The sequence below is a fragment of the Nicotiana sylvestris genome, chromosome 10 (genome assembly GCF_000393655.2).
Source record: "Nicotiana sylvestris chromosome 10, ASM39365v2, whole genome shotgun sequence".
In the NCBI taxonomy this organism is placed as follows: Eukaryota; Viridiplantae; Streptophyta; class Magnoliopsida; order Solanales; family Solanaceae; genus Nicotiana; species Nicotiana sylvestris.
Window position 1 is genome coordinate 84,362,435 of NC_091066.1, and position 10,504 is coordinate 84,372,938.

General features: G+C 32.5%; 2 protein-coding genes across 2 annotated transcripts; one reads left to right on the plus strand and one right to left on the minus strand.

The window, feature by feature from the left end:
• Positions 1-605: 605 nt before the first annotated feature.
• On the minus strand, positions 606-3,226 carry LOC138879619 (uncharacterized). Its single transcript, XM_070159237.1, has 8 exons — positions 3,141-3,226; positions 2,564-2,840; positions 2,298-2,480; positions 2,089-2,232; positions 1,858-2,004; positions 1,285-1,711; positions 897-1,026; positions 606-665 (listed from the first exon to the last, which is right to left on the minus strand). Exons 2-8 carry the CDS (start codon positions 2,799-2,801, stop codon positions 606-608), a joined length of 1,329 nt encoding a protein of 442 aa, XP_070015338.1. The 5' UTR covers positions 2,802-2,840; positions 3,141-3,226.
• Positions 3,227-5,648: 2,422 nt separating this feature from the next.
• Positions 5,649-8,535, plus strand: LOC104231621 (large ribosomal subunit protein uL30w). Its single transcript, XM_009784639.2, has 7 exons — positions 5,649-5,725; positions 6,754-6,923; positions 7,006-7,103; positions 7,184-7,241; positions 7,777-7,856; positions 7,940-8,042; positions 8,123-8,535. The coding sequence occupies exons 2-7, from the start codon at positions 6,756-6,758 to the stop codon at positions 8,336-8,338; spliced, it is 723 nt and encodes a 240-aa protein (XP_009782941.1). The 5' UTR covers positions 5,649-5,725; positions 6,754-6,755; the 3' UTR covers positions 8,339-8,535.
• The last annotated feature ends 1,969 nt before the right edge of the window (positions 8,536-10,504 follow it).

The following is a 10,504-nucleotide window of genomic DNA, read 5'->3' on the forward strand; positions in this document are numbered from 1 at the left end:
CACGCGCCCCGCGGGCGCAGGAAAAAGGAGGTGCGACAATAACCAGAATTTCTTTTCCATTCACCATGTGCCCAAAGATTTGTAGCAAGTTCTTTTCGAAAGTCTTTTATGTCTTCGGGTTGGAATTGTTGCACGTCCTTTCCAATCATTAGCAACTCGGCAAATTTGATCAGGAATGCACCACAATCAGTCCTAAGAGAAATGTAGGATATGCAGTGAATTAAACAATAAATCTTAAGTACATATAAATAATATAACAAATAATAACACGTACGATCCAGTTTGGTGTGGTGATCTTTGCCACTGTATATCAAATTTGTTGAAGACATTCCCAAAAGACTTGTGATTTTTGTCAAACTGTGAGAACTTTAGCAAATGGGGGATCATGCGTGCATACATTTGCATGTAGTTCATTCCTGCTTCATATGGCTCACTGTATATGGAATCATATACATCAATCTTTTTTTGATTCAAGTCCAATACTCCCAACAAAAAGTGTGTCACAGCTTCATCATCTTCTGAAGGAAGCCGACATGGAAAAAAGATTTTGTCAACCTCAGTCCATACAATTCCACATCTACGGCTGTCCCCCCACACATATGGTGTCAGAAATAACTGATTATCACCAGCACACCAAAACTCATCACTAGCATCTTCACTGAAATCTTTATACACAAGTGCCATATAATTATCAAAAAGAACATCAGTAGTTGTGCATCGAAAAGGATGATCGCGAGGGTGGTAGCATTCCTTCTTTCTCAGATAATAGAGAGCAATGTCAATATGCTTCATAAAAAGGCAAAAAATAAAACAAATCAATAACAAATCAGTCATAAAATAATGAAAAAATGATAAATTAATAATAGAAAAAATAAATGCCTTGTGAATTATCTAACCTTATCATCAAGAACAAATTTGCTATCTGAAAGCTCAAGGAAAAACATTTTGCTACTGATTTTTTGATGATACAATTTGTATGGTTTTTTCCTCAAACTATTATCATCAGCATATAAATCAATTTGTCCCCTGAAAATTTTGAAAATGTCAAGTTAGAATTTTGAAAACTTTATTCTATAACTTAAGGACCAAGTGTCCTTAGCTTTTGAATTTGATACTCAAACTTAAGGACTGCATGTCCTTATCTTATGAATTTTGAATTCAAACTTAAGGACAAGAAGTCCTTAAGTTTTAAACTTGAATCTATAAGTTAAGGACAGTTAGTCCTAAAATTAGTCTTACAATCACAGATGTTAAGGATGTAGTGAAACACATTAAGAGACTTACTCTTTTTTGCGACCTCTCCTTTTCTCCTTGCCCAACCACACAATGAATTTCTTCACTAATTTTTCATCTTCTTTGGCATAATGAAAAATACACCTACGAGTATAGGTTGATTTTATCCAACCTGAACTCTTCAGAGTATTTTGATTGTCTGCCTTGGAACTTACTGTTTTTCCTTCCTTATCAAAAGGAGATTTCAACTGCCAGCTTAACTTCTTGTTCATTTTACCTCGACCAAGTTCTTCTTCAACATTTCCTTCACCCTCCATAGTCAAAGTCGCATCAATGTCCATTTGTATACTTCGAGGAGTAGGAGTAAGAAGAGAAAATGACGGACCATCATAACCAATACTGTCTCTCTTTCTTTTCCTTGTATATTGGTTAAGATTGTCATCATTGGTGTCCTCTTTGTTTTCCTCTGCTGGCGACACTATATATATATATATATATATATATATATATATATATATATATATATATATATATATATACATATTCATATTAGTTTTCTGCAACAGGTCAAATGAAGAGACAAAATTTCAATTGTACATATAATAATTAGGGCACAATCAGTACCTGTCTTCTCCACAGTACCTTCTTGTGTTTTTTCAAGAGACAACTCAGCTAAAATATTGCGTGCAGCATTTTCTTTTTCTTGCAATTCCACATTTTCTTTATCTTGCAGTTGTTCACCATGATCTTTAGATGCTTGTTGACAAGATTCTGCAAAAATATTTACAACAGCTAACATGTTAATAATCTTTAATTAAAACAAACATATATAAAATTAAAAAAGCACTGCCTAACCATTTGCAATATCCAAGATCATTCCAGCTACATCATCATCATCACATATTGCATCTATAGATTTGGAACCAATCTCACTTCTGCCTATGTCTTGAGATTGTAGTCCAGTTTTCTCTTGATACTGCACTCCAACTTCTTTGCTTGCTGCTTCAAAAGATACAATATATAATGAAATAAAGATACAATATATAATGAAAATTTTATCTAACCTTGACTGGCACAAGTTTGAACTCCAAATTTTTCTTTGTATGACAGCGGTGTAGAGAGATCATACGTTCCTTCTAAGCATTTGCATACAATCTCGCTGACACTTGTCCCCAATGGACTTGTTAAATCCTCCTGTGATTGCAATCCACAAACTCTACAAATTTTCTCCGGCACTCCACAAACTTCTGCATGCACATGCATAGTTTATATGTATTAATCTATTGAATATACATTTCAACGAAAATAAAAATAAAAATCTATAACTAACCTTTCCCAATATCAGTAACATTTTCAGTTTCATCATCTAGATGTGCATCTCTAAATTCTCTTTCATACTGACCCTCTGCATGCACATCCATATAATCACGTTCAACACCACCTGCATCTTGGTTGAATATGCCAGTACGCTCAGTAGCACGACAATGATCATCAACTCCATATTTTCTAATTGGAACACTAGATTCTCTATCTGTGTTCATCTGATCAGCTTTCCCAAACATGTTCATCAAAGTATCAAGCTTTGATCCTAGAGTTTTCTTTAAATCCTGAGAAAGCAACTAAGTTACAAAGAGAAGGACATGTTTAAAACTTAAGGACAGGCTGTCCTTAAGTTTGAACTTAAAGTTCAAAACTTAAGGAAATGCAATCCTTAAGTTTGAACTCCAAGTTCAAAAGTTAAGGACAAAAAGTCCTTAACTTTGAATTCCAAGTTCAAAACTTAAGGACATGATGTCCTTAAGTTTCATTTCAAAGTTCAAAAGTTAAGGACAAGAAGTCCTTATCTTTCAATTCCAAGTTCAAAATTTAAGGACACAAAATCCTAAAGTTGGACTAACTGAAATTACCTTGATTTCATTCTCAATCTTTTTTTCTGATACAGCAATTTTCTGATTAACTCTGGTAACTTCTGCTTGCAAATCCTTCTTAAAACTCTCTGATAATATCTGAATCAAAAAACATAATATAAAAAAAAAGGTGTTCGTAAGCAAGTAATAATCAAATAAAAAAACTAATACTATTCAAAGGCAGAAACACATACTCTAACAATTTCCTTAAGTACGCCTTCGTCAAATTGTGTGGAAGAAGACCTTGAGCCTTGATCTTGTGAAACTGGCTGCTCCACACAAAGAGGTTGTGTATCTTCTTCTTCCACGGGAATAAAGGGTAACACCTCAATCAACTTAAACACCTATTATATAAGAAAAACTAAACATAAGTATACATAACTAAAACAAATAAACAAAAAAAGAGATAGTAATTACATTAACTTACTTTTTTATTATGGAAATATTTTCTACAAAGAGCATCAAATTGTGGAGACTTCATTTCAGAATAACATAACATTCGAGGATAACCAACTTCTTTGAAGTTCACAAATTGTTTCTCTTGGAAAATAGGAAGTACTTCCATAATCCAGACACAAAACGCAAAAGGAAAGCCAACTAAAGTGTAGCTATCAATATCTTTTTCTTTCTCTTTCTCCTTCTGAACATCATTCTCATTTGATTTCAAGCAACTCTTCAATGATTTTAATAGCGTTTCATAAGCAAGAGAGCCCCAGTTGAAGGAAGCGCAAAGTGCATCATCGTCCACAATTTTCATTATTTGCTCCGACACATTCCTATTTTTCCTCTTGCCCATCAAAACCGACTCAACAAAATAGAGTGTTGCCAACTTCAAAGCATCATCATCACTACCAGCAAATGATGAAGTTGTACCATGTGGGCGACTAGAAATAAAACTATACAAATCAGCCAACTCAATTTTGTCCTTTCCAGGGAAATAGACTCTTAAAAGCCTATTCTCTTTCTCATTTAAACCTTTCATGTCAAGCGATGAATAAGACTTCAAACTAGTAATAATATGGAATGCATCACGAGTAAACTTAATATCGCGGTCAAATACCTTGAAGGTCATCGAATCAGGTTCATTACTAACAATTTCAGAAAGCAATACACAGTGCATAAGTTTACCCGAGAACTTCACACTTTGTAATCTGAAGAAGTTGCCAAAAATATTTTCCCTCAATTTCTTCCATTGGCCATTCGACAGAAAACTTTTAATTGTTTCCTTATATTGAAAATCTCCTTTCCAATATACCAGAAAATTACGCCAATCGTCAAAATCAAAAAAATGATCGCCTTCCATTATAACACTAGAAAAGAAGGAAAAACAAACAAAGATTAGGACTTAACTTAAAATTTCAAGTTTAAAAGTTAAGCAAATACAATCCTTAACTTTAAATTTTAAGTGCAAACGTTAAAGAAATACAGTCCTTAACTTATACTTTCAACTTCCAAAGTTAAGGACACTTAGTCCTTAACTTTAAGTTTCATGTGCAAAAGTTAAGGACAATAAGTCCTTAACTTTAAATTGTAAATGCAAAGGTTAAGGAAATACAGTCCTTAACTTATACTTTCAACATCCAAAGTTAAGGACACTTAGTCCTTAACTTCAAGTTTCATGTGCAAAAGTTAAGGACAATCAGTCCTTAACTTTAAATTGTAAATGCAAAGGTTAAGGAAATACAGTCCTTAACTTATACTTTCAACATCCAAAGTTAAGGACACTTAGTCCTTAACTTCAAGTTTCATGTGCAAAAGTTAAGGACAATCAGTCCTTAACTTTAAATTGTAAGTGCATAGGTTAAGGAAATACAGTCCTTAACATATACTTTCAACATCCAAAGTTAAGGACGCTTTGTCCTTAACTTCAAGTTTCATGTGCAAAAGTTAAAGACAATCAGTCCTTAACTTAGAATTCCAACTACAAAATTTAATGTCGTTTCTTCTTTATATTTAATGAACACAGTTAACTGAAAATTCATAATTAGTAAGCTTATGAATTTCTACGACTATTTTTATAAAATATACCTACATAATCAAATATATTGAATCAACTTACAAATAAAGAAAAACGAAGATAATGGAAAAGATGACGGAGAAGATGAAGGACAGAAGATGAAGGACAGAAGATGACGGAGAAGATGAAGATGAAGATGACGGAGAAGATAAAGGAATGAAATAAGGGTTTTCGTCGATTTTGGGATTATACAAGAAATAAAGAAAGGGTAATTGTGTCTTTCCCCCCTTAGTAGTGGCTATTTTTGATAAACATTTTAAATAGTGGATAAAAATTAAATACACCCTTATTTAGTGGCTACTACACGCCATTTTCACACTAAAAGACCCCTAAACATAGTCTTGATGGATCACAAAACCCATAAGAAAGAAAAGAGAAAAGCCTGATTCCATATTGGGCCTACAACACTTCATAATTGGGCCGAAATCAGCAGACCCGCCCAGATCCGAAAAAGCAGAAATAGTGAACTTCACAAAAACCCTAATATATTGCCGCGGTTTGCACTCAGTCACATTCCCTCTCGCCCCCGACCAGCAACCCCTCGTTACATTACCTCCACAATTCCAAGGTATAAACTCCATTGCTTTCACGTTAAATCCTATGCGCTAAGCTCTTCGTTTTCTGTTTATATGGATTTTCTTTTATATTCACACATATTTTCTGGTCTTGCCTTTTACTTCTTTTTAAATCTGAAATTTGCTGGGTTTTAGTTATATTGGAAGATCTGAGTTTCAGTGCTCTGCTACTTTTGCTAGTCAGTGATCTGAGTTCTATTTTACATTTAAAATAAGATTCATGTTAAGCAAGTGTGTGTTTTTTTTCATAGTATCTTGAAGCCCATTAGAAAGCCTTTTTTTTTTGCCGTGTTTGAAATGTTAGCAGTTAAAAGAGTACTTTAGTATGAGTTTTGGGAGTATTAGGGTTTTAAATGCCAATACTTCTGCCGGAAACAAAAAATAAGAGAGTGGAAGTGTGTTGAAAGAACTAGTCATTATTGTTACCTTTATGTTTTCTGTTTTCTGTTGAAGCTGGGATATTTTGATTGTAAAAGGAAAAGTGAAATGAAGGGGTGAAAAAAGTACATGTAACGAGTCTGGTTTTCGGTATTTGATTTTTTGTTATTTTTATTATTATACATAGAATCCAACATGACATGTCTGTGTGTGAATAGCATTTGCCCCTTACTGGTGGTACATCATTGGCATGCCACAATCTGTTATGTTTCTGGTGTGTAGTATGCAGAAGCTCCTTTGGTTATATTTGCCAGGGGTAGTAGCATATGAGCTATTTGATCGGTAGTTTTGGTGCATTTTTTGGTTGCGCTATATAACTAAACGTATTCATTTGAAGGTCTATCAGTGTAATGATTTAAGTTTGAGTACAAGTATAATAATGGATTATGTTTACATTTAACTGATTAGTTACATTAGTTTACATAGATTGGTGATGTGATATATATTTTGTCTGTCTTGCGTGTGAATGTCATCATTTTGATGATCTTCCAACTAATGACTGATGTTCTAATATAACAAGATAAATGAGTATGGGTTTTATATTATCTTGAGAGTTAATGTTAGTTAACCTTGTATGTGGCAGCGATGGGTGAAACTCCAGTCCCAGAGTCAGTCTTGAAGAAGCAGAAGAGGAGTGAGGAATGGGCTCTTTTAAATAAGCAAGAACTTGAAGCTGCAAAGAAGAAGAATGCTGAGAACCGGAAACTAATCTACAACAGGGCAAAACAGTATTCAAAGGAGTATGAGGAGCAGGTATATTGAACTATGTAATTTCTGGTTATTATGCTTGTTTGACTTAAAGCTTGGTTATCATTGTTTAATTTCATCTTTTTAGGAGAAGGAGTTAATTCGTTTGAAACGTGAGGCTAGATTGAAGGGTGGTTTCTATGTGGACCCTGAGGCAAAGTTGTTGTTTATCATTAGGATACGAGGGTAAGCACTGTTTTGGTGTTCTTTGTTTTATCCTATGATGGAAGGGGTAATATTGTGGTACTCATAATTTTCTCTTGTAGGATTAACGCTATGGCCCCACAGACCAAAAAAATATTGCAGCTCCTAAGGCTGCGACAGGTAACAAACAACTCCTTCAACATACCTTAAAGAATTGTTTGAAATTTTGAATTTACTACTCATAGCATTCTAGACAACATGGATGTCTGCTACATTTCTTCACCATATTCTGTTTAAAAGCATTCACAAATATAATTGGATGTTTTTTGGTGCACAAGCCTTGTTTAATTTCCTTGTGTTCGTTCATTTTGTATGCTTGAAAAACATTATGAATGTGTTAGGATTATAGCTCTCTGCTTGACTGTTAAGTACTAGATCCTTATTATTGGGGCTGGCTTGTTATGCCAACTGGTCGATCATCAACCAAGTAATTGCAGTATTATCAAGATTTTTCTTTATTATTATTGTAATTTTGCTGCTCCCTCCTCCCTCGGAAAAAGAAACAAAAAAAGTTGCAGGTTTTCTGGAGATCTTGTTTTGGTCTCTAGAGATTTGTTTCATTTTTATATGATTCCCTTATTTTAGAGTTGTATCTTTCTTGTTGCTTTTCTGTTCTAACTGTGAGCTCTTCACTCTTCCCATATATTTGTGACAGATCTTTAACGGGGTCTTTTTGAAAGTTAACAAAGCCACGGTGAACATGCTGCATAGGGTTGAACCTTATGTTACCTACGGGTAGGTATCACTCAATACTTTGCTGCAATCTGAAGCCTTTCTACACTACGGTTGCAGTTCCTTATTTCCTTTGTATCTTGCAGTTATCCAAACCTAAAAAGTATAAGGGAATTGATCTACAAGAGAGGTTACGGGAAACTTGACAAGCAGAGAATTGCTTTAACCGACAATTCTATCATTGATCAGGTAAGTTTCTGACAGTGTTTCATCTTTAAATTCTATGCTTTTGTGGTGTTGACATATGAGAATACTCGTGTATGTTTCAGGCATTGGGCAAGCATGGAATTATCTGTGTAGAAGACCTTGTCCATGAGATCATGACTGTAGGACCCCACTTTAAGGAGGCCAACAACTTCCTGTGGCCATTCCAGCTGAAGGCACCTTTGGGTGGACTCAAGAAGAAGAGGAATCACTATGTTGAAGGTGGTGATGCCGGCAACCGCGAGAACTACATTAATGAACTTATCAGGAGGATGAACTAAAGTGCATGAAATTTTGCTTTTTAGGCATTTTATCTGTTCTTTTTGGACTTCTGGATATTGAAGTAAACAACAGTTTCAAATTTTCTTGCCATTTTAGACGCTATTCCAAACTATGATAGTAGTATATGACATTTTTGTTGACGTGGCAATTTCAATTTATTGTGTTAAATCTTGATATTAAGTTCATTTTGGTTTCAGCGCTCTCTAACATTGATGTTCTTGTATGTTGATTGTGCCATTTTTGGCTATATTCCTCCCATTGAAATAATGTGATAGCTCAAAAACAGGGGTATGTTAAATAAGAATTAGCTGAGTGGCTGAAACAGTTCACAGATGTTTAATTCGATGAGGTCTGGATATTTCAAATTGAAGAGGATTTGTGCCATTTTTTAACAAATATAGGATAGGCCAAGGTTCTGTCTGAGCAGTACTGACTGTTTTCTATAATTAGCGGGAAAAAATGGGTATGAGATGCCCTTTCGACGCCTCGTGGTATTTAGGCTTTTAGCACGGAATAGAAGTGCGTGACATACCTATATCTATTTATATTTATATCTATCTATCTATTCTATATTATTATAAAAGCATGAATACAATATCAGTTTATAAAAATAACCTTATAATATTAAGTATAATAACTCATAATAAAAGGACATAATCGAAATTCCAGATATTAGTCTTATAGTCCTATTAGTTTTAGGATATAATACTACATGTTAATATTCAGGACTATAAAATTAACTAAAATTTTGTTATTAAATCTTTCCTTATTGAACTAAGTAAGAGTTCTTAAATAAAACATTAAATTTAACCTTGTATTGGAAGAACTTAAAGAGAGAACGGTCCAAATACGTATGGAAAGGCTTTGAAAAAAATTGGAATTAAAAAAATCGAAAGATTATAAACTCAAGAGTCCACTTTGACTCAACGTTTTTAAAACTAATAATAGTATATATATTTTACCTTCTTTATTTATATTAGAGATTGAAGGAATATTTTTTTTTACTTTGAACAAAATATAGTTCCTTCATAAAAGTTATAGTTGCATTTTATGTCGATTTTAATTAAAATTAGTTTTAAAATTAATTTATTTTATTTGTTGTTTGATCTTCATGATTTTTTCTATCTTTAATTATTTAAATATAATCAACATTTAACATGAAAATTTTATTTACTTTTCATCTCATAAATAAAACATGTTATTTAATGTAAAATTTACGTGAGTTTTCAACATTGAATAGTTATTGATGAGGTATATACACAATGCACATACAGAGATTAATCTATCCTTACTTATTTTTATTTTCTTGTATTTTGAAATATAGTAAGTAAATAAAAAATTCTTAAAAATTACATCGTGACTCAAAGCTAATGTCATGTCCTAATGATAAGTAACCTAACTTGTCGGTTTATAAAAATAACCTTATAATATTAAGTATAATAACTCATAATAAAAGGCCATAATCGGAATTCTAGATATTAGCCTTATAATCCTATTAGTTTTAGGACATAATACTACACGTTAGGAATCCGATTAGTATAATTACTTTCGGACTACCTAATTCATATAAAATTGATCAAGTAAATATCTTTAGTCATGTAATCCTATTACTTTTAGGATATGCTTCTTAAAAATTTCTATTACTAGTTTAATTTGAAAACGTATTATAATGTCTTATTACTAATTTAATTTGAGAATAATTATATTGTCCAAATCCATTTAGAAAAAAGAGAGCCTATATTATTATAAAAAAATAAATACAATATTAATATACCAAAGTAGCCCTAAAATATTAAACGGAAGAACTCATAGGAAAAGGACATAACTGCAATAACTGACTACGATACCTTCTATGCTAATTTTTAATATCTAAGATTTTAAAATTTAAAAAATTTGGACTATTGAATACTTACTAAATATATGTAGGAAGGTTTAATAAAATCAATTTCATAAGAATCCTCTATATTGGCAATGCATTATTACTCCATAATATCCAATACCAAAAAAATTAATAATTAAATGGACCGCATAAAGAGTTGAAATTAAGAGGAAAAAATATCCCCACGACAATGTATTTTTATATTATATTTGAACTATTTTCCTACTCAAATAATATAGTTTTTATCAATTTTTTGTGTAATATTAAAAATAACCAATTATTAAAC

What these genes read in the sequence shown, in the direction of transcription:
- LOC138879619 (XM_070159237.1), bottom strand. Translation starts at nt 2,801, where the DNA reads ATGAACATGTTTGGGAAAGCTGATCAGATGAACACAGATAGAGAATCT. An exon ending in TGTTACTGATATTGGGAAAG is followed by an intron (nt 2,481 to 2,563) that starts GTTAGTTATAGA and finishes ATGTGCATGCAG; the next exon opens with AAGTTTGTGGAGTGCCGGAG. An exon ending in TCAAACTTGTGCCAGTCAAG is followed by an intron (nt 2,233 to 2,297) that starts GTTAGATAAAAT and finishes CTTTTGAAGCAG; the next exon opens with CAAGCAAAGAAGTTGGAGTG.
- LOC104231621 (XM_009784639.2), top strand. Translation starts at nt 6,756, where the DNA reads ATGGGTGAAACTCCAGTCCCAGAGTCAGTCTTGAAGAAGCAGAAGAGG. An exon ending in TTTATCATTAGGATACGAGG is followed by an intron (nt 7,104 to 7,183) that starts GTAAGCACTGTT and finishes TTTCTCTTGTAG; the next exon opens with GATTAACGCTATGGCCCCAC. An exon ending in GAACCTTATGTTACCTACGG is followed by an intron (nt 7,857 to 7,939) that starts GTAGGTATCACT and finishes TGTATCTTGCAG; the next exon opens with TTATCCAAACCTAAAAAGTA.